A 24,628-nucleotide genomic window follows, 5' to 3' on the forward strand; every position below is an offset into this window, starting at 1 on the left:
TTAATTATATCTTATTTATATTTATTAATAAGTATTTAATAGTAATTATTATTATTATTATTTAATTATTACAAACAATAACAACCAATCACAAAAACAGTTGACAATATTAAAACAGTCGAAATAACGTATAAATATATTCACAAGTATTTACAAATCACAATTATCATTGAAATATTGATGACATAATTTAATTTCGATTCATAAATTAAAGTATAAAAAAACGAATTTCCGCGATGCGTTTGTGCTAACCCTAAAAGTGGTCTAAAGAAGCACGATCGAAACCGCGCGCGAAATACAAACGACTAAAATTAAGGCGTGACTTTATAATTATATATACCACTGTTTCATCGCAAATTCTATAAATAAAATCACTGAAATCGTTTACTAGGAACTCAAACTGATTTTTAAAACATATATTGCCAACTTTTACCTTTCCGTTTCTTTAAAAAACGAAGGTTTTAACGAGCTCATCATATAATGCGCTTGGCGTTGAAAGGATTAATGGTAAATTTTTAATATTAATTTTCTTATTGTTTTTAGGCTCATTTAGAGTTTGTCGGTCAGCATAATTATTTTTTATCTGAAGTATTATAATATACAACATGTAGTTTATATATAATTAAATAATTTATATAGTATTAAATTATAAATATAGTAGCAGCAATATTTGAGGAACATGAGATATTATTAATATATATTCTCAATAGATTGTTCCACTTCTAACATTTTTATTTTCATCTACAGATTTTTGCTCATCTGCTTTGGGATTAGAATCCGGCTACATCTCAAACACTAGTCTAACTGCTTCGTCCACTTACGCGATGAGCGTATCTCCACACAGTGCCAGGTAACATGCGTTACAACCAATCACCCAAAAGTAAATCGATTAAGCGAAACAATTCTCTTTCAAGATTAAAACAAGAAGTTAACGGTGGAGCCTGGTGTCCCAAGAACCAAATCGAACCGGGCGTCAAAGAATACCTCCAAGTGGATCTCTTAAAACCGCACTTCATCACCGGCGTGGCGACTCAAGGTCGAAACCACAATGGCAAAGGGCAAGAGTACACCGAGGAGTTCACGATCGAGTACTGGAGACCCGGGATGAGCGAATGGAGGCAGTACTCGAGATGGGATGAGAAAATTGTAAGATCGTTAGCATAAGGCCCTCGTATTAGCTCAGCAAAACTCATTGTTCGTCCAAAACTACAGTCATTCAATATTGACTGTATTCTTAACAAATAACGTTTAAGTTTGTATGCATATTGTTGTTGTTTTGTAATTCTAGATATTTGGAGGAAACTCCGACACGGACACCGTGGTTCGACACCATTTAACCCCGTTGATCCAAGCAACAAAGTTTAGAATTGTACCACACAGTCTTATGAGACGCACCGTCTGCTTGAGGTTGGAACTTTACGGCTGCATAGATGAATGTAAGTGTTTCTATAAACGTGATATTATATAAAAAACGCATATGCTAGATATACAGATCGACCAATATCCAAACCTCATATCTAATGAATTGTTAATGATAATAAATAAGTAATAAAATCACTACCCTAAAATTTTAAAATTAATTAGACAATGGGAAACCGTGATTATTCAGGAACAATAATGGTTAAAGATACAAAATGTTAGTAGCAAATATTATATGATTTGATTTATTAAAAACACATTTAACAATAAGTGGGTAAGTAGTGAGACACCTAATTAAAAGCAACGTCTATAAATCAGTGACATATATTTAATAATTTATAGATTTTTATTAAAGTGTCCATTCACACGAAGAGTAGTACTTATCGGCGGTATCTCTTTTTCATTGGGTTGTGAATATACTGTATGTGTGATCTTTATTTTTGCTCGTTCGAATGGTTGTTAAAGTGACAAAAAAGCAGATAGTGAAAAATTAATTGAAATAATACATGTGGAAAAAAACATAATCAATAAACTTAATTCTCGAATACACCTGTGGAGATCCCTATGAAGATATGTATTTATACAAAATGTGTCTGAACAAAATGTAATTAATCAAGAAAATCCAAAATAAGAAGACTCATCGATCTTTAGTAGTAATATAAAAACAAAAACAAATCAATTAATAAAGGGCACGAAAAAATGGTAGGTAAGGTAGATAGAGATTTAAATTTTACATATAAATCAATCTCGATACTTTCTTGCCATTACTGCGGTACGATAGCGATAAATTTGTCAATCTAGACTCCATTGAGACGTAGCGTCGGTTTTCCCTCAAGGTCCGTCCATCTCGTGAAAGTAAAACAGTGTTTGTAAATTGTGATATATTGTTTGCAGCCGGCGTCGTCAGTTACACCGTGGCCGAGCCTTCGAACGAAAAGGGCGATCATGTTGATAAAAAATATGATGGATGGAAGGACTCTTTCGGTAATATGAACGGAGGTCTCGGCGGACTGACCGACGGGCAAGTCGGCGGTGATTTTTTCGCGCTGGATATGGGTTTCGCCAAAGGTATACATATTTTAGTTGTGTTTATTTATTATAGTTCGGCTGAAGCGTGTAACAGGTGGATGAAGGTTGGATTTTATTTTAGTGAGATCTCATTTTTATTACGTCGTGAAAATTACATGATATGCAGAAATATAAAATCTAAAAGAGTGAATTAATCATTTATTGAAGTGATATTTTTATTTGCTAGCTAAATATCTTAAATTAAAATGAAAAATACGCTTCTTTGTTAATTTTTACCTTTTGAAATACATACCAATAGACTTTTTAATCGTGCTGATAAAATTATTTAATTTTCCCATAGCAAAGCTGTCCGAGTATTGATTTCTATTTTAATAAAAATTTTCCTATTGAAAATCTGTAAAAATTAGAACACTCGATTAACTTATTTAAAAAAACAGTATATTTTAATAAATTAAATTAGCTCATATAAATACTATTTTTAGCATCATTTTCACTCATCTCAAAACTAAGGTAGAATACAAAAAAATGTATAAATTATAAATAAATGCAGTGGGTCCTCAAATTTTGAATAGCTTTGTTTCCGAGTATTTCGCAATACGTGCATTTTTTTAATTATTTTGCTTTGATAAACAAGCAATGTTTTGCAATACGAGCTGTGCGTATTGCATCACAAATGAACCTTCATGCAGTGAAGACATACCTTTTCGAAAATAATTTTCCACTTAAAGTTTTGTTGATTTATGCTCCTGCTCATCCTTCATACCTTGATAACGTAACGACATACTGGATGAATTCTAGTTAAAAATGATCAAGATCACCATTTCATTACTCTAGCCCAGTGGTACCCAAACTCTTTTGACCCACGGACCCTTTTCATACTCAAAACTTGCCCACGGACCCTGGGTGAAAAACTACATAAATGCATAATAGAAAAATTACAAATTTAACTTTGTTCGGCTCAATGTTTTTGTGAGTAGCAACTAGAGTCTTCAATTCGAGTAATTGAGTACTCGATACTCGAGTATTTTTGTCTATTTTTTAAGTACTTGATAATCGAGTATTTTGAAAATTACACGATTAATACTCGAAATTAAAAAAATTTGAAATATTTCAGAAACAAAAATAACTTTAACTCGGTCCGGTAAAGGTTAACGTCTTGCTTTTATTTGGCGTTTATGCCCGAAGTCCCGAGTTAGAGCGGTTACTATCAGGTATAATTTTTTCATATTTCCATAGTTGCATAGTTCCGGTCGTCGGCTATGTTAGTGGGTACGACGGAGAAATTTCTTTTGTGTTTTCTGTTCGACAGTCCCGACTTATCTAATTTATGGCAATGAACAATATGAAATATCAACAAAAAAAAAAATTAGGTTTTATGACTATGCAGTTGTAGCGTAAAGTGTTGTCAATTGTTTATACTGATCCCTCAGCTTAAAATATAAATCAAAACAATTGTGTGTTTTAAAGGCATTTAAAGTAAAGTTAGTTCTTTGCGAACCGTTTAGCTCTAGAGTGAAAGGGATTCACCCAAATACATCTTCGAAGGATATAGATTTAAATTCTTCGCAATAATCAGAAGGAGTAGAATATTGTATATTGTTAAGAAAAAAAATCTATTCAAGAAGAATTACAAAATACTATTTTGTCAATAGTCGAAGGAAATAAGAGAAAAGCAGAGAAGGGAATGAAAGAAGAGAACATAAAAAGAAAGTTCAAAAAATTTTATATCTATAAAAAGCGAACAGATATAAATTAGAAGCCTTATCCAACGCGTTAATGACAATAAGACCAACATCAACAGCAACGGAAAGGGTTTTTCCATAACGGGAATAATAAAACCAAAGGTTAGCAGTAATATTAAATTCGAGACACTTTTTGCATTATTATTTTTAAAAAGTATGTTCGTGAAGTTAAAATAATTGTAAAAATTAACATTTTATTTATTTATATGTGCACGAATTTGAATAATAGCTATTTTGGTACATTTGGTAAATACTCGAAAGTACTCGAGTACTCGAGTATTTTAAAATTTTAATATTCGATACTCGAGTAGTTGATAGTAGCAAATCCCCACGAGTACTAATTTCTAGTCGATTTTTTTTTTTTGTGATGAGGCTCATAACGGCACTGAATCCACGTTCTATCAAATAGGAAGACGGAAAAGTAATCAACAGCTTCTGTACAATAGCCCATAATGCTGAATATAAAATTGGGATCTGTTTTTGTAACCAGAACGTTGTCGTATCCTTGTTTAAACAATGGTTTCAGCTCCTCATTTGTGGATAATTTAATTAGTTGCTCATGTATTAGTATGTATTCATCTGTATTTGTGCTCTGAGTTTGACTACTTGCAAAAGGGTTCAACAACCAGTCGAGAATATCCAAGTGAAGAATGTCTTTAAATCTTTGGTTGAGGTCCGAATGAAGCGCCGTTAAGTGTTAAAAATAAACAAACAAATCTTCATCTCTATTTTGCAATTTTGAAAGATTTAGAAACTGAGAATATTCTCCACTTCTCAAGTTTTGTTTGTACAGCAAAATTTTTGCAACAAACGCAGATATTACAGTTTTAGTTTTGATTAAATTGAATGTGTCACCTTATAGTTTCAAATTAGTCTCATATAAGCGATGTCATTTTTTGAGATATTTAAATTGTGACGTAAATCATTGTCCTTACTCTCCAGAAATTTCAACACTGAATCAAATCCAAACATGCACTTTTAGATAAGCAACGTACTTCTGTGTTAAGTCATAAGTCATCATCATTTTTCAATCAAAGTTGAGCAAATAATCTCTCATTTAAGGCATTCCTTTTGATTTTAATAACTGCTCTAATGACATAATGTAGTGATTTATGCAAATGTTCACTAAGGTTTTTTGTGACCAAATGATGTTGATGAATGACACAATGTACCGATTATACATTTGGTATAGCTTATTTAAAGTATATCATTGCTGTAGCACCATCAGTAACAACGGAGATTATATTAGTTAAGGGTATAGCTTTTGCATCGAAAAATCTTTTTAATTCAGTAAATAACGTTTCATCTTTCGTATTAGTTTCTAAAAATTAAGCAAATAACAATTAATGTGATTTTTAATTCATTGTTATTTATTTTAACTTTCGTATTAATAAAAATGTGTCACAATTTTTTTATTTTATAATAAACATTGCTCGGATCCCCTTACGTTGTTCAGGGACCCCCAAATCAATTTTAATTTTTTACGGATCCCTTGGGGGTCCGTAGGGAACACTTTGGAAACCACTGCTCTAGCCCATGAATCAGCAAGTAATTTCGAACTTTAAAAAACTTTACACCAAATCACTATTTTGGCGATGCTTCAAAGTGACCGAATAAACAAATTTTACTGCATCAAGATCATCGCTAAGGCATGGGGTGGTGTGTACCAAGAAAACCCTTAATGTTGCTTGTGAAAACTGTGGCTTAATTGCGTTGAAGGGTTTTTCATGAACGAGAGCCGCTAATTGTCGATGAAATTGCATCATTGGAAAAGAAAATGAGACTGTAAGTGAACGAGGAGCAATTTAAGAGTTAGAAGCTGACCACCAAAGTAGTAATAGATCTGCGTCGCTAGCAACTACACGAGGCTACAGAGGAGAATAAAGAGGCTGTCACTTTAAATAAGATCAAGAATATCTGTAAAATTGGAAGCTAAAAAATCAGTATCAAATAATCATGCAATGTCATTGAGCTATCAGTAAAGAAAAAAATCATTGAGCTATCAGTGATAGACAGCAGTGATTCTGTGATGAGTATTTATTAAATGAAATGATTTTATTTAAAATTAAAATATTATAAAATACAAATAAAAACATATATTTTGCATTAATAATTTGTATATTAAAATTACTAGGTTTTTGAACGAATCAACTTAATTTTATATTATTACGAGTATTTATAATACTAACACGTTTATGAATCGAAATATTTTAATAAGCCGAGTTTTCACTGTAAGTTTTTCTTACAAGGAAAATATATATCAATCTATAATATAATTCAATCATAAACTAGATTGTTTATATGTAAAGACTATTCGTAAATCCTATATATTTTTACATAACACATTTTATTATCGCCTTTAATAAACCCCTAATTTATTTTTCAACCTAATAACTGTGGTCCTCGATACATTTGCTAATTTGATTTCACCGTTATATAAGTCTTGTGAATGTGCTCTTTTTCGATTTTTGGTACTGTATTTTCAATAGCCAAATCTCGAGTTTCGGTCTTTAAATACTCATCAAAACTATTTTACTTCAATTTTTTGTGAGTTCATTGCTGACAAAAGATATCCTTTCAATGAAATATTTATCATCACGTTACATATAGTACGCAAGACATTTTGTCCGTAGATAACGTCATTGCCGTAAACAGCAGCAGTTTCACCGACAAACTTCGCGCATGGCGAGATTAGTAATTGACACGGAAACGTTACTGCGACTGAAACCTGATAAACTTTGTCACTTCACGACATAGTTCACCAGACATTGGTACCATGCCTAATACATATCAGAACATTCCGTTTCTGCAAGATAGTTGAAGGATGCTGCAGCAGAAATAGGAATACACTCATAACCCCATACAAATGTGTTTGTTTATTTATTTAAATTAGGACCATCGTTTAAAAACTGAAAACGTAATATAATAAAAATAGGAGCGAAGACGTATGTTTACGAGAAATATCAATACATCGATGCACAGTATTAAATAGTCGGACGGCCTTTGCCAGGAAGAAGAATTGACAAGTGCTTTAGTACTAGTCTTTACAGACAAAAACAAAGGATGTGACCGAGAAATATGACTGCCCTCCGGGGTTCACATTGGAGCTGCTCAAACACTAAATGGTTATCGACTATACCTGTGAAAATTTTTTAACATGTTTAATAACAGAAACACAATGAAATCACATAGCTCCCAAATTGAAAAAAATAAATACAGAAAGAATTTACGCTGTACTTTTTAGAGAAACAATGTATTGCATTGAATTATTACGCTAACATTTTTATAATGGAGCCAGCATCTAATATGCTGCAGATTATGGCATCATAAAGAGTGCGCAATACTAAATTATTATTATGTCTCTACAATGTGCTATTTCCAGTACTTCTCAAACGTCACCCAAAGATCCATAGCAGAGGAAGATCTGTCAATAATTTCCACCGAAATTATTGACAGATAGAATTATTTCGCTGGCATCAAGAACCCTAAAAATGAAATTGTGTGACATTTCATGATACTGAAAGACAATCGGTTATCAAAAGCCTAATTCCATAGAGAATTGAGATCTGACAGTAAGTCAAGATAATTCAAAATCGACTCCACTCTCTTAAAATATTTTATGTCGTCCGTATATTACAATAAATTTGAGTGATATATTGCTGTCTCTATATCATTAATGAACAATAGAAACAGTAATGGACCCAAGTTGAAGACATGCGGTACTACAGTGAAGGTAATATATCGTTCTAAATATGAGTTTTTAAAATTGACAAATCTATTGGTCAAGTAATTAAAAAATAACTTGTGAGACTCCAAAAGTGAATCGTGATTAACTTTAACAAACGTCTTTTTAAAATCTATGTATATAACAAATAAATATCTTCTGCATATATTACTGCTAATTTTATTGTAATACAACATATAAACCTGCGAGAAAATAATATTACTTCTGAAATAAAATATCTTAGATGCAAGCCAATTATATTTGCCAGTAATTGCATTGAAGATTGTAGTGTATCCACACATTTTTTTAATATAATAATAAATGAGCATGGTTTGTAAAAGCTTGTTCCTTGTTGGGTGCAGAAAAATGAAGTAGTACCGTGGTACTATTTAGGAAAAAAATCCTACGTTGTATCCACTCCCAACTGCGCTCGCTACGCCTCCTCGCCTAATTATGTAAGGCCGCTTCAGTCGATTCAGCGTTTGTATGTTAATAAATAAGCGAATTAGGTAGACCCTCGCAATTTATACTGTCATAAAAGTGCCTCGTTTTGAGCGTGACAGTGTTCGCGGGGCGCCTGGATACCGGTGATTTATAGATTTCATTATGTACGGCACATGTGTAATTTCAGGTAACGGCTGGATAGCGTGGAGGAACTCCTCGTTCAGCGGCGGATACATGGATTTGGTTTTCGAATTCAGCGAGATAAGAAACGTGTCAAATATAGATTTATTCGCGAACAATTACTACACCAGGGAGGTACAGGTGAGACAGAGAGGTCGAAACGGAAATACTCGTGGGTCGTCTAAATTCAAAACCGTCTATAATACACTATATTAGTGGCATTCAAACTGTTTTAATCGCGGCTTTTAATATTAAATCTTATTTCACTATCCCGAACAGATAAAACAAGCATTTTACGAAAAGAGAGACGCGTACAAAAAAATAAAGAAAATTGTAATATATTCCTAATGAGCCAATAACACTCATTAGTGCTAATTAAAATATATTCAATATTATGTCTTTTTAATATTGAATAAACAGAAAATTAATATTTTAATAATTTGCTTCTCGCAGATCTGTTTCTTGTTCTTCTTATGAATCGCTTATTTACTTAATTTGAAAATATGTTATTTAAGCTTTTTATGCAAAACGCTCTCAACATATCAATTAGCAATGCAATGTAAAATATACACATAATTAATTTATAATAATTGAGACATATACATTATTAAATTTAATTTTCTCTGCTCTTCCACATATGTCCTGTATATATATGTATGTATATATCTTTCTACGTTTTTAAGGACTCGAATGCCGAATAATTTATTTGAAGAAAGTTTCCTTTTTTTGGATCTAATATATATTCTATGACATCTTATGACTTTTCAATTTAAATACACATATTTTAGATAATAATTAATTTTATTATCCAATTTTTTAAATTGTTAACAAGTTGCCAAATACATAAAAAAAAATGTGGATTTGCGGTAAACTAAAATTTCCGTTTGTTTCAATCCGATGGCACGATTCAAAGCAATATTATTAATAAAACTGAATTTAATGTAATTAAAATACAGACCATAACATGAAAGTTAAAATGTTATTACGATAACGATTCTACTAAAAGTTAAAATCACAATTATTTCCCTGAAAACTTAATAGAAAAAAGTGCACAGCTTTTTACATTTACATCGAACTTACCTCGCATTTTTTAATTCTTATGTATTTAATTTAAAAAAAAAACTAAATAAATGTATATTATTTATTATCACTGAGCTCGACTATATCCTTAAAATTTCAGTAATTAATATCAAAGGAAGAGCAACTACAAGCAAAATCGCAAAATAATTGCCACAGTGAAAGCAGATTCTGTCCCTCCAAAGTTCTTAAATGTGGTTTAGTTTTAGAGGTTCTCCTAAAGACATAGTATATTAATTTTTTTTTTGTAACAGAATTACTAAAATACATTGATAGTTCAAACATATCAGAAGTTCAAAAATAAAATACTAAAAGTCGCTTTAAGAAGAAAAGCTAATTAATAAGAGTAAAATTCAAAAGTCACATTATTTTTATTGCCATAAATATTTACAAACTTTGTGTGTAATTTAATGGCTACTTTTAAAGTGTGTATATTTTTTTCTTATAAAAAGGGGACGATCAAAAAAATACTAGTATATTTTTGTAAATATATATTTGATCTCTACCTATGATTGTATTATCTAAGATATATATATCGAACAGTTTTGAAACTAAACGACCCTTTTGTACATTGAAATTGCTTTTATGTTTATTTTATTATTGGATTTATTTATTGTTATCGTTTTAGATATTCAGTACGGCAGTGGTTTATTTCAGTATCGGAGGTCGATATTATAACGGCGATCCCGTTGTACATTTCGAAAAAGTGGACAAAGTGTCACAGAAAGCTAGGAACATTACAATAAATTTAGATGGTGGCCGATTAGCTAAATTTGTAAGGATAAGGCTGTATTTCAGCTCAGAATGGATGATGCTCTCCGAGGTATATTTCTATTCAGGTATGTATCTAATATTTATTGATATAAACTGTAATGAATTAATAGTAAAAGCTATAAAATTAGTTTTTAGTATATGCTATATCACTAAAAATTTAGTTTCAATAGTATGCATTCATTTTCATGAACTGTAAAATTTCAAATGATATGCAAAATAGAGACTGATAAAATCTTTGAAGTTGAAAAAATAAACAGGAAAAACAGAAACCTTACTATATTATTATACATCGATAACATTTGATAACAATATGTCCTTGAAAAGATTTTTATGATGATTTAAATATCATCACAACTCTTTAATAATTCGTTAATATAAAGTAAAAACAAGGCTTTATTGTGTTGTGGGATTCGAAGGGTATATGTCTTAAAATTTATTTCAACGAATAAATTATCGATTATCACAAGTTGTTCCACAGTAGCAAATTTTATTCGTTCTCGACTGCTGTGCTCATTAGCTTAATGCCGTTTTGCCCTTTTATATTGATCGATTCAATGGTACAGTTTAATTCTGAGTAACCTGAAAAAAAACAGCTGGCAAGCATTGTATAATATAAATTATTAGGATTTTACATACTTATTCTATAATAAACAAATTATTTCTTTCTATGAATAAACTGCATCATTCATGGCTGTAAAATAATCTTAAATGTACAATAGATAAATATGTATAGTAAAAGGCTGGAAAAAATAATTTATTAATTACACAATTATTAGTGAGCATTTCAAAACTTATCTGTATTCATATTTGTTTTTTTTGTCTTTCCAAAAACTATATATACAAAGCTTGTAAAATTTATAAAATTAAGCAATAAGATGTTTATTGAAACAACATTAAATTTAATGCGTTTTATGCGTTTTATAAATACTATTAATAAAGCAAAATAAATACCTAGATCAATTAAACGCATTACCTGTACTTCATGGATCCACATATACAAAATAATGTTTTTTTATAACTTTTAGAAATCATAGATAGAAACATAGCGGAAGAGACTGAACAGAAATTATTTGACAATATTTTAGAAAATTCAATCAATGGCAACAATTACAACCCCAAACTATCTGGTGAGTTTTAATATTAAACATATGTTTAATTAATTATATTTAATTTGTATTTAAATATATTACTTTATTTATCATACAGGATCTCGTTCTACAAGCATCATTGTTGTACTTCTCATCGTGTTAATATTAATATTAATAATAATATTTGTACCGATATTGTACATTAAGAAAAACCGAAAATATTCTTCTCAGAATACAGCTTCAGTATGGAGAAATACGTTTAATTTTAACTTTAAGGTAAGTAGCATTATGTAAATAACTTATTTTAAGAAAACACCAATAAATTATTTTTCCATGATTTAACAAAAACATAAAAATGTTTGCTGGTACTTTTTGAATGATTTCTAAGGATTAATAAGTACGTTCTAAAAAATGTCTAATTTATTTTAAGATTGAGTGGATGTAAGAAAATCAGTTTACTGTTTTAATAACTGTCAATGGAAGATGATTTTTGGTAGGGCTGGTACATATATACAATTTAGAAGAGATTTACTTAATAATACCCTTCAAAATTATAAATAAAAAATTTGTATTAGTAATTCTGTGACATATTGACCCATAGTTTAGCTAATAAAACATATGTTTATTTTATTAAAAACCCTTAAAGATATTTAAATTGCTGCCATTTGATGTATGTATATTACATATTTTAATATGGAACATATTAATACAAAGATTTAGAATAAACATTTGTAGGGAATAAACACATATTCTCGACTGAATTTAAAACTAGTAAATGTGTAATCTGATCCAAATTTTTTCAATGGTCACACTACCTTTGCAAGAAAACATTTGGTCTGAAATTCTGTGATCGATTTCTCATCGATAATTATTTTTTATCTTAACAATACATTTCTAAACTATCAATTTAAATAGATTACGAACGAAATCTAACTTTTCATATCTGAGTTTAAGAAAATAGTAGCTGAAATCACTTTCAGTGTTTCTAAATGTTACAAAATTGAATTTCTTGCAAATTATGGAAGAACTTCATCACAAATTTTGATGACAGTTTTTCAAACATTGCAACAATTTTATCCTTGTGAAAGTATAAAAGGCATCTGTGAATTGTATGTTTATATTTATTCAAAGATGCACTTTATTAAGCTATATAAAAATGTTACCTAAATAAGCAAGATGCATGATCCATTCTACATCATTTAACCAGGCTAAATAAATACATACTTGACATTTTCTCTTAGGAACCATAAAACATTTGTGCCGTAAACAAACAATAAAAAGAGACAAAGACGTCTGGAACATTTAGTAACAACAGGAAAATGAACAAAAAACAAAGAAGACAATGGAACAAATATTAAAACCTCTACCAGAGATGAATTAAAGCCACCACCGAAAGACAGAATTTCATCCGTATCTACAACAACAAAATAGAAAAGAAACTATAAAGTAGTATTAAAAAACCTACATTCATCGTCCGACCAAAAATCTTTGATGAAAAAACTAAAAGATTAAGGACATTGTAAGAAATATATCCAACATTTCACAAAAAATAACAAAAAACCACTGCCACCGTTTTACACCGATCTACAATTTACACCGATTTACAATTATTAATCAATACGGTTGTAAAATTTGAAGTTCCACGCGTTAAAAAATAAATATCACAATGTTTGAAATGGTAAACATACGATCACACAAAAAACTATTGTTATATATTACAAAGGTGTGTCAAGTGTGTATGGATGCATTTAACTCTCGAATGTCAATAGAAAGTAAAAGATAATAACGTATAATGTGCAAATTGCAATGGAAACCAACCAGAAAATTGACTGATATAAAAGCATATCCAAAAAAAACAACATCTAAAAATTCTAAATAAACAAATAGAACTAACCAACACAAATACAATAAAATCAAATGAGAATAAACCAACGTATGCATAAAAAGTTAGAAATGCCGCTAAGCAACCGATCTAAGCATTTAAAGAAAACAATAAATTATCTGAAATAAAACATGATTGCAAATGACTGTTTTAGTACATATTGCCATATGGAACGCCAATGGTCTATCGCAACACACACAAGAAAAAAAACTTAACAATACAAAATAGACGTCTTTCTATATTGCGTTTATACCACAAGATTCTCAGACAGATCTGCATACGTTGGCACAACAATATTCAACATTACAAAGAAAAAAAATCAAGAAAAATACCTTCAGACTACTAACTTTGAAAATCATCATTAACGTTTTCCGTCGCATTAGGCCCCAAAGTACAATATTGAATAAGAGAACTATAAATCTTTTTAGCAATCTGGAAAATAAATTTATAGCTGCAGGGGATTATAGTGCCAAAAAATTTCTATAGGGATCAAGAGTAAAAAACAATTAAGGAAAATTATTGTATGAAGCGGCTGAGGAATATAACTTGAAATAGATCTCCAACAAAATAAGCAACTCACTGGCCAACTAATCAGAAAAAACTACCAGACTTGAATTACTTTTTACACAGATGTAAAATAAATTCTATCTGATGTGTGTTTCGATCTGTCATCAAATCATTCGCCAATACTAGTAGAATTACAAAAAAATTTAATCCATAAACAACAAACTCCGACCTTTTAAAAATATAATCTAATTGGGATTTGTGCGGAGAACACTTAACCACATTATAGAATTGAATATTCCCTTCAAAATCCATAAAGAAGTAGAACAAACCAGGGCTGTGGAGTCGGAGTCGGAGTCGGAGTTGGAGTCGTGGAGTCGTGGTGTTTTGGCCGGAGTTGGAGTCGGAGTCGGAGTCGTGAAAAATGAGCGACTCCGAGCATTTTTTAAATTATGAAATTTATGAATTTTTAATTGCGTAATAATGAATGTGTATAGCGTATGAATATTAAACGTGTAGAGAAACACCAAAAATACCTGATAAAATTAAACTTTTTTGAGTCGGAGTCGAAGTCGGAGTCGGAGTCGGAGTGGAGTCGTGTTGTTGGTAAATATCGGAATCGGAGTCGGAGTCGGAGTCGTGTTTTTTTTTAACGACTCCACAGCCCTGGAACAAACAGTCGAACACTTCACAAAAGCAATTCAAACAGCAGCCTGAATAGCCACACACAATCAAATAGAAATGAAAAAAAGGAAATTACTCTGCAACATTAACAAAAAAATAGGAGAAAATTTTAAGCTACTTAAAAATTCACAACATTCGCAACAAAATTCAATAAAGCCGTTGAAGAATTAAACTACTTAAAAAATAATTTTATTTAAAATTTCTTGAAGAACTTATCCGCTTCAAAATGAAACAATTAGACACTGTGAAAAGCTACGAAAAATCTAAATCAACTCATAAAATACTTACCAGTAATTAGAAAAGAAAACAATAAATGGTCTAGAATTGATAAGGAAAAATCTGATATCTTTGCAACTCACTTTAGGATTGTATTCACACTATATGATGCTGCGACAGAAACAACAATAAATACAAATAAAATTGCATATTATCTGAAAGCAACTCAGCAATCAAGTTTAATAATTTAAGAGATTTAAAGTAAAATAAATAAAACAAATAATATTAATGGACACAAATCCAAAAAAAATACCTAAATTTGACATAATATGAGCAAAATTACTAAAAGAATTATCAGAAGAAGGAATAAAAATTAACACAACGCCATAGTAAGGCTAGAATACTTTCTTTGATAGTAGAATGATTGATGTAATAATGATACCAAAACCAGGAAAACTACTCGAAAAAGCAACGTTGTATAGACCGACACACCTGTTACATGTGCTGTCAAAAATACTTCAACGAATAAACTCGATAAATAAAAAAATATATATTTTTTACATCAGCAATTTGAATTTAAAAATCGCCACCAAATCCATATGATTATAAAAAAATTAGCAATTATTTTGAGGGAAAAAAATACAGCAACGATGCGCTCATAGATATCAGTAAGGCTTTTGACAAAGTCTAGCACGATGGACAGCTCTATAGGATAAAAAGAAACAGACCACATTCGCATTAAATAAAAAGACCTGCCCAAATCTGTCGCTTAATGATCAAATGTTACAACACAAAAAATATATCAAGTACCTGAGAGTATATATTTGGGCAGAAGACTTACAAGGCAGAAACAAATTTTCACTAAAAGGAAACAACTTGGAATTCGACTTCGGAAAATACACGGAATGATGGGAAGAATATCTCAGATGACACTGAAAAACAAGATACTAATGTACAAATTAATAATCAAACCAGTATAAACACACAGGATTTAACTCTGGGGTAATGCCTGTGCTTCCACCATCGCCATCATCCAGAGATTCCAAAACAAGGTTCTGTGAATAATAATCGACGCTCTTTAGTGTGTTCCTAATGACATTATACATAAATGACTTTAACATAGAATTCATAAAATACGAAATAATGAACAAATACACGATATACAAGACTAAAATTCCACCTAAACAGAATGTGAATCGTGCTGCTTGACTTTAAATCTGACGACACCAGACCACTTAACTTAACATTTAGTGTGAATCTTTAATAATTTGTCTGTTTAAGAGTGTATGTATAGATACGTGTGTATATGAACGTATCAGTTAATGTATGTATTATATGTGAATTGTTAAATGAAAATTGTTTTTATAATAGCAAAAATGTGCTTAGTCACGATGGTTAGATTTATAATAAAAAATATGTTAATTGGCATCGTATTCTTAGGTTTGGTAATAATATGATGATTTGTTTATTATTTCAGGATATATTCATGAACTTAACACCCAATTTAAACAACGAACCACCCGAGGGAAAGCTCGACTCCCCACAACTCGGCAGAATATCCCAAGGAAGGAGGGCAGCCGCCGAATCGGACGTATTTCGCTCCGAGATGTCCTCGGGCTTTCTGGCTAGCAAATCCCACAATCACAATCTGAGCATCAGTTCAACCCACAGCCGCATGGGATCATACAACTCCAAGCAAGACTTGAACCTCAACTTCGGCAGGGGTTTCAACATGGAACTGGATTGTAATATGGCGTCGGGGCACAACAGGCACCACGGGTACATGGACCCGGACGGCCAAGACCTCAATCAGTTTTCTAATTATGACTCCGAACTGAGCTCCAATCTGGAGCACGGACTGGGAATCAGCTTCAACATGGGGAGACCGACGATGGTGACTGCCGTTTCGCCCGAAAACCACAACGGAAGGACAGTAGTCACCTTGGCAAACAGCAGCAAGCCGAGATACAACACGAAAAACTTGCCCAACATTCTGCAGGACGGCATTCACGTCGACTGCCTCAACGACTATAGACACAACGCAAGGGACGACTTTTTTCAGTATCAGGCGGAAAATTCAAGGGTAAAGTTTCGTTACTTTTGATATGGTGCGACCATACGCTTGTCAAATACGCAAAGAATGGCGAATCCCTTCATCTTTATTTCTGAGAATCTTGACGTTTCTTCAAGGCCATAAACTAATGGGAAGTGTATAGCGAGATATTGTGGAGACCATGCTAATAATTTTTACACTATGCAACCTAATGAGCAATGCGTTTTCTTTAGGTAAATCGTCATTTTTCGAAAAAATATTTAAAGATTTCGCGTTGCGTTACTATGGGTATTTCGTAACATTGTGTTGATATGGTATAAAAAAATATCTGAAATTTATGCGTTGCGTGGCCCTATAAAACATTTTTTTGCATAAAATTTGCGCTGCGCTGCAAAATTCATCTCAAATCTTGCTTAAATGCCAGACATTTTAATTTTATTTTTTGTGTACAAATATGGTTCTATCTCACTCATAATTCAAGCTAACTCTTGTAGCAAAACAGTCGAGTTTAAAATGTCGTTTAATATTTTTGGCATACATACACTTATTTCTATATCCAAATGTTTTTAAGTACAAAGCCATTTTTTAAATACATGTGAAAATTACATGATTATTTCACTGACAGCTAAATAACCGTTGAGTGGCCATGATAAAATAATATTTTTAGTAACACACGTTGTTCACCGGTGCATTGGTTCATGGTTACTTTATGCTATAATATTATTTTTCTTCTTATGTTCTCTTTCACTTTGTAAAATAATATGCTACATACTATGTAACAGTAGCAGTTACACAATGAGTTTACTATAAAATATGTATACTAATGCGTAATGGTTACTCAATTGCCTTTTTCGAGTAAAATATTGATGATTGAACCATAGTGGAATTTTTAAAATAATGTTTTTCTCCTTGCATAAAGAATTAATAAAGTTAATTTTAAAGTATACATAAACAAAAACTCTGTCACTGGCCGCAGGATTAAAATATATTTTAATTTCATATTTGAGCTTACTGTTCCTTAAGTGCTCCTTACATACTAATTTATATAAAACTATACGATTTGTTTGTATCCTATCTTATAATAACGAGCTTGTTAATGTGCTCGACTCTAATAATATTAATTATTTTCTAATTAAAATTCCTGTTTACAGGTATCAGAAACACTTTTCTTTAATATATCAAAGGCATAGATTTTTATTTTCCCTTTTTTTAATAGCTTACGTTTATCAACCCATACTTTTTTCAGTCGAAGAAAGGGTTTGTCATTCGACGTCGGCGTATATTCACCAGCATATGGTCGCACCATTGCACTTACAAATATTCAACGCTTTATTTTCAATGTGACATATCTTTTTACGATTTATGAAAATATGTATATATATATATTTATATATATGAATTTTTGCGATATATATTTGTAATGTATTGCAGCGATGAAAATAATATGTTTATATTATATTTTAATAAAATGCAATCTTAATCTTAATAATTATATATATATATTTCTCCCAGCAACTAAGCACTTAGGAAAAGAAAAAAAAACATGTAGAAAATCTCCCACTGAAGGCTGCCTTTAAATAATTAATATAAGAATATAGTATGTTTAATTAAGTTGAATTATAGTCTTTTCTCTATCTTATTTTATTATCCTAATATAGTTCAGTTGCTAGTATTTTTGTAAGTTGTCATGATATTGCTAATGTTAATTAAATGTATTCGTTGTTTTAACATATTTACATTTACACACTTAAGTCAACGTTTAGGTATAACATTGTTTTTTAGCAGATTACTCTCCTTTATGTAAAGGTTAGTTTTTAATTTGTTCAAATATTGTTCACTTATATTTCTAATTGTTTTTGTTACACTGACATAGTTTCAGTCACTTAATATTTAATTATCAGGCACAACCCAAGGAGCAACGGTCAAGAACCTGAAGAATAATAATATTAGGTATAAGAGTAACACTCCAAATCTGAACTCTCTAAGACAGTTTTATGATAGAGTTACATTTATGCCTGAATTTGCTCCTGCTCCAGATTAGCCTGCAAAAATGTGACCTTATTTTCCAAATATGAGTTTTCCGTGTCAGTCTTCTGTCGAGGTGAATTTCAAGATAAAACGCGTAAAATTAAATGGTCAGAATTCAAATCAACTTTGGGTCAGAACAAAAATAAAATCTCGGCCAGAAATAAAAACCGGTATTAATAATTATAACATAATTTTTATTAATTAATCAAGATGCGTTTTTTTTCAATCAATTATAAACGCCTTAATTGCCAACTTTGGCCTCCCTCTTTGTTTTTTCATCCCAATCGGTATCTGCTTGTATCCATCGGTTTCACCGATAGTACAGTCAAAAAGTATCGTAGCGAAGGTCTAATAGTTGGTGTTGTTGACAAGAGCTGCTGATTCAGCGTTGGCGCGTCAGACCTGTCAAGATGTAAGATGACAGATGCAGGCGTTGCAGTCGAATAGTTGTAACAATCTTATACGATAACACTATTGCCAGCCGAAAAAATTAAATCTGACTATGTGTCAACATAAATCTTACCATTTAATGTAAATTCTGAATATCTAATATTTATTCTGATCGATGTATTCTGACCTTTTAATATAAATTCTGACCCATGCACCACAACCATATTCATATTCTGTCCCTAAAAGTGTGTACCAATAAGTTTCTCACCGAGTTTCTTATAATTATTTTATTTACCTTACAGGTTTAGCATTTTTTTAAATCCATATAATTCTCTTGGGTTTAAAATTGTACTTAATTCAGTAAATCTAAATTAACATAAATTTAAGATAAAATCTCAAAACTTGCGGTTTATTTGAATGTTTTTTGGAATTCAAAACTAAAAAGTACCTGTTATGCTATATGATATTTTTTTAGCATCAAATGTCAAATCTTAAAGAACGATCTTTTTATGATTTTTTAAAACGACTGGCATGTACATGCAATGTAGATCTTAAAATCATATTTTGCCTCAAAGATATCAATCAGAACTTTTTTTATTTATTATATATTTTATTTTTTAAAAGATCATTATTATAGGAAATTGTCATTTTAATTATTTTTTTATTTCTTTTTTTAATTTATACAATGATTGCTAAGGCGTCTCTCACTAATAAAAAATTAAAACATTTCATTAACTCTTCTGTTTACGTCACCTTTATCCCAAATCAAGCAATTTGGAGATAATTTATTTTATGTCTTTACTAGTGTCATGACCTACATTTATGTACATATTTTAAATGTTCATAAAATAAATGCTTTCAGGTGGAAGAATCTCTAGTGCCGAGGTTTATGACTCTCGGATCGTCTATGAAGAAACACAACGAACCTGTCAACAAAGAGCATATAAGCGTGTTCCATTCAAACGTTAGTGATCAAAACGAACAGTTTAACATGAGATATGGAAATCATCTGAACAAGGCAGATAAAGCTTTCAGTCTGACGGATCTTAAGAATATCCACGGAAGAAATCCGCTCAATGCAAAAGTGAGTAGTACTTTTCCATAACGGTACTAAAATACAGATATTCAAAAAATGGTTAAAATCTGAAATTAAATTGTAGTAAAATGCCTGATCTTTACATTATCGGTAAAATGGTACATTTTTAAGTCTTATACTATGGTGATTTTTAAGGGCCGTTGAGATCGGGTTTCATCGCCTTTTTTACTTACTATAAATATTTAGACAGTATATTCTGCATGTTTTATGGACTTTGAATTTTAAAAATAAAAAAAAATTAAGCTCCTTATGTTTAACCTTATACTTATGCTTAATCAACATCTGTTTTTTTTTATTTGTATATTGTTTAAAAAAACACCAATCTCCAACTAATACCAAACCCACCTAATGCAATTAGCGCTTGCCAGCCTAACTTGATTTAATATTAAATATGCCAATAGATTTCACTTTATTTTTACGATTTTTCTAACACGTGTTTCTTTAATTATTTTTTAGGATTTTGGGGCCATTACAATGTGGAACATCTCACCAGCATTCAGAAAACTGTTTCCAGACGTCGAAGTGGACTTTAACACCATATCGATGCACTTTCTCCACCTGATACTAAAAATCGGATCATTCGGATTCCAAGAAGTTAATATAAAATACAATACTATCGAACGAGCTTAGTAAACGATTTTTATATTGTATATTTCTTATTTCAGATATCAATCTATGAGACGAAAAACCCACCAAGAATTGTTCAAGTGAAGACCATAAAAGTTTCAAAGTTAGATCCTAGCTACAAAGAATACTTAGAAGAGCTGAAGTACTTAGGAAGCATGGAACATCCCTCTTTGTGCAGACTTATTGGATTAGTAACCAATCATAGTCCACCTTTGGCTGTTTACGAGTATACTCATGCTGGAGACTTGTACCAGTATCTCAGAAAAAAGAATCAACCTGACCAATCAACGTAATATTTTACTTGCTTAATTAAATGTATCTTAGACGACACATTACATTTCCTTTCACAGAGGGATACCATATTTCAATTTAATACGATGAATACAGAGCAAACCGTAGTTTTTGAGACACTGATTTACATGAATTTGGTTTCACGTGATTTATCATTTATACTGCTTCATTCATAACATATTTTAAATTTGTAGATTTTTTGCCACCAGGCTTGTCGATGCAAAATACTATAGCTGTATACTAAATATACGTATTTTTAAGCTGTTTTTTTAATATTTTAATAAGATTTTAGCGCGACTTACCAATTTAATAATCTTAGCAACTGTTGACAGACTAATGACAGTCGGTCAAATCGGTACTTACCAAAAATAACATATTCCTTTTTTCATACTCACTGGGTGCAAAAAATAGTCCTTCTTTATCATAATTGCCTGTTAATATGGGATCAAACTTATTTGAATTCTATATACAAAACACCTGTTAACTTTAATATAGTTTTGAAAACACTGAATTAGATCAATGATAGGTAAAGATATTTACATCTTGAAGTTAACAATATTGTTTTTATGAAGAGTATGCTTAACAATTATTTCGGGAAAATTTTCTGGTTTAATTTTTCCACACAATCTGGTTTAATTTTATGAAGTAATTTTTCCCAAAATTATTTTTAGAAAAAGCATGTAAATTATGAATTTTTAAATTTTTAATTTACATATTGATTATTACATAGGTAATTGCTTCCATCATGGTATAAACAGAGTTCTAACAAGATTCTAATGTTTTGCATGTTTGGTATTTTATAATTGTTTTATTTAATACACCAGAATATTATATATTAATATTTATGTAAAGTAATTCATAGGTTATACTTTCTAGATTACCCTTGCTCCTGTCGGTAATTTTTCAAGTATGTTCAGGCATGAAATATTTAGAAGCAAGAGATGCAGTACACAAAGATCTAGCTGCTAGGTGAGATTTATTTTATTTTTATTGTTTTGTACCTTCTGAGAATCTAATAGTTCAATAATTTTATGCTTACAGGAATGTCTTAATATTCCCTGGAAATAAAATTAAAATTACAGACACTGCAATGTGCTCGCCTTTGTACGCCGAACACTACTATATGCAAGATGGTTCTAAGCCATTGCCAATTAGATGGCTTAGCTGGGAATGTACATTATTGGTAAGTAAAAACGATATCAAGCTTATACTTAAATTATAAAAATTAGGGATTCTTAGCCTGTTTATTTATTTTTGTGCTACTTGGAAAGAAATTTAAAAACTTTGCGTTGCATCGTAAAATAATAACTGATGGCAGATAATTTAATTAAGTAAAAGATATATAACCAGCACTTTTTAGATAAAATGAGAGGATCAAAGCAACTAATATTTTAAAAGCCCTTTAACATTTAAAAAAAATGTTGCTAGACCATAAAATTCTGTTCTTCGGTTACAATATATTCATTGTTAGTTCCTCGAAAGAATTTGTGCCGTATCTGTAATGTCAGTGCTTTTATCTAAAGAACTATATGTTTGTTCTTCGGATTATTTCAGCTAAGCTTTATATAAAGATTGTATTAAATTCATAGTCAGTTTATGGATTTTCTTTGTTAAAATATTAAATTTGCTAACACATAACTAGCCTTTACTAACGAATGAGAAGTCAGTTCTTAAAATTGTTTTCAAGATTTTATCCGGGTTTTTAAATTTTCGTATACGACACATTTCTTACAATTTAATTAAATTTAAAAGCAATTAAACACCATGCTTTTTAAAATTCCTAATGCTTTATTTTTTTAACTATAAATGGTCCTCAGTCTTTCTTCGTGAAACGCTCTTTTTTAGAATATTTAATCTTTTCATTTTACTATTTTTGTTAAAAGATAATGTAGATGCTAAAATTATTAATTTCAAAATCATTCAACTTTAAATGTCTTACAATAATATAATGAACAAAGCATCTGTTTAAAATCAAAGGTATATTTTGAGATAAATAATTAAAGCTTGTAATCTCTAGTCTTAAAACTTGTAATTGATATTATTTTTTAACAAATATTTTTATGCTAAATTATGTTTCTATTGTGTAGTTTAAAAATATATGAAATACTTACATTATTTTATAGAAACGTTATACATGCCCAGGCGCCGTTTGGTCCTTCGCTATAACAGTTTGGGAGATCTTAAGTTTGTGCCAGTACTTACCTTTTGAAAAGCTCAGCATTAAAGAGATCGTAAAACTAGCCGAAGATTATCTTTTAAAGCGTGAGATTAATGGTAATTTGAGACGTAAAAAATATTTTTATTTTAGCAATTTTATTTGTAGTAATTGTTTTTATTTATTTATTTTCAGAAATACATCCAAGACCTCCTCTTTGTCCAGATGATCTTTACAAAATGATGCTAAACTGCTGGGAGAGAAAATCTAGATACAGACCCACATTTAAAGAGATTTATTCTTTTCTTAAAACGCAATATATAGATTTTCTGCCAATTGATAACCCACTATAAAATAGCAAAATCAATAGTAAGAGAACAAATAACGAATGTGTTTGCAACTATTGAGACCAGCATTTGATCATAATCATATATATGTCCTTTTAATGATACAAAAAATATGATATCAATAACCACTTAGATACACGTATTATAGGTAAAGCATATAGTGACAATATTATCAAAAAATAATTAATATGTAATTTTTAAAAATATAAATTAAAATGTACTTCATAAACGAACAGAGTCTATTTAAGGCCAAATGTTAATGCTCATAAATAATTATTAAATAGGTGTAATTAAATAAGATTAAAATATGTACATAAAGAAAGCAATAAACGGAGAAAAATTAATAAAAAAGTCAACAGCCGGGAAGGAATATTTCGTTTATTGGAAGTTTCGTTAGTTACATTATATTGTATAATCTTACAGTTATAGAAAAAATTGTGTATTTCAGTTATTTCTTAAACATACTTAAGTATCGTTGTGTATTACAGTTATTCCTTAAACATACTTATTTTATCTATGGTAATATAGTTAAATAATAATACTAATAATTATATATATCCACAAACTAAAATAAATTATATTTTCCTTCCCATTTAATACGCATTGATAGAACCAAAATTAAAATAAAATTATATTAATATTTAATAAAATATTGACTGAAAAATTGTAGATGTAATTTTTTTTATGAAATTCTGACGTTAGGGGCCAACTTTTTAAAATAAGGTATAAAATCTTTTCTTGATTTTACAAAAAAATTTGGAACAAAATTACTCTCCTTTAATTTAGTTTTTGCGTGATTTTTCACATACGTAGTGTATTTGTAGAACTTGTGCTTTTTACTTTGAAATTAATAAAAGTAAATATGTACTATGAACTTA

General features: G+C 30.3%; 2 protein-coding genes and 1 long non-coding RNA gene across 3 annotated transcripts in view; all 3 read left to right on the top strand.

The window, feature by feature from the left end:
• The window catches only part of LOC148234197 (discoidin domain-containing receptor tyrosine kinase B-like), a 74,131-nt gene extending 70,317 nt beyond the window's left edge, over positions 1-3,814 (top strand). Inside the window, exons 3-6 of the mRNA XM_088188316.1 lie at positions 748-850; positions 915-1,146; positions 1,289-1,436; positions 2,314-3,814. Coding sequence (XP_088044442.1) covers positions 748-850; positions 915-1,146; positions 1,289-1,436; positions 2,314-2,642 — 812 coding nt within the window. The 3' untranslated portion in view covers positions 2,643-3,814. The remainder of the gene's footprint in view (positions 1-747; positions 851-914; positions 1,147-1,288; positions 1,437-2,313) is intronic.
• Positions 3,815-11,452: 7,638 nt separating this feature from the next.
• LOC148234198 (uncharacterized) lies at positions 11,453-16,835 on the top strand. The gene is made up of 3 exons (XR_015810178.1): positions 11,453-11,516; positions 11,596-11,753; positions 16,241-16,835. It is a non-coding gene; the product is annotated as an uncharacterized LOC148234198 (long non-coding RNA).
• Positions 16,836-20,105: 3,270 nt separating this feature from the next.
• On the top strand, positions 20,106-23,759 carry LOC148234199 (ephrin type-A receptor 4a-like). Its single transcript, XM_088187896.1, has 7 exons — positions 20,106-20,318; positions 20,787-20,924; positions 20,996-21,246; positions 22,125-22,217; positions 22,290-22,431; positions 23,372-23,522; positions 23,599-23,759. Exons 1-7 carry the CDS (start codon positions 20,124-20,126, stop codon positions 23,754-23,756), a joined length of 1,128 nt encoding a protein of 375 aa, XP_088044022.1. The 5' UTR covers positions 20,106-20,123; the 3' UTR covers positions 23,757-23,759.
• The last annotated feature ends 869 nt before the right edge of the window (positions 23,760-24,628 follow it).

The sequence above is a fragment of the Plectrocnemia conspersa genome, unplaced genomic scaffold (assembly GCF_051122295.1).
Source record: "Plectrocnemia conspersa isolate PC_06_02 unplaced genomic scaffold, ASM5112229v1 ptg000006l, whole genome shotgun sequence".
Classification (NCBI taxonomy): domain Eukaryota; kingdom Metazoa; phylum Arthropoda; class Insecta; order Trichoptera; family Polycentropodidae; genus Plectrocnemia; species Plectrocnemia conspersa.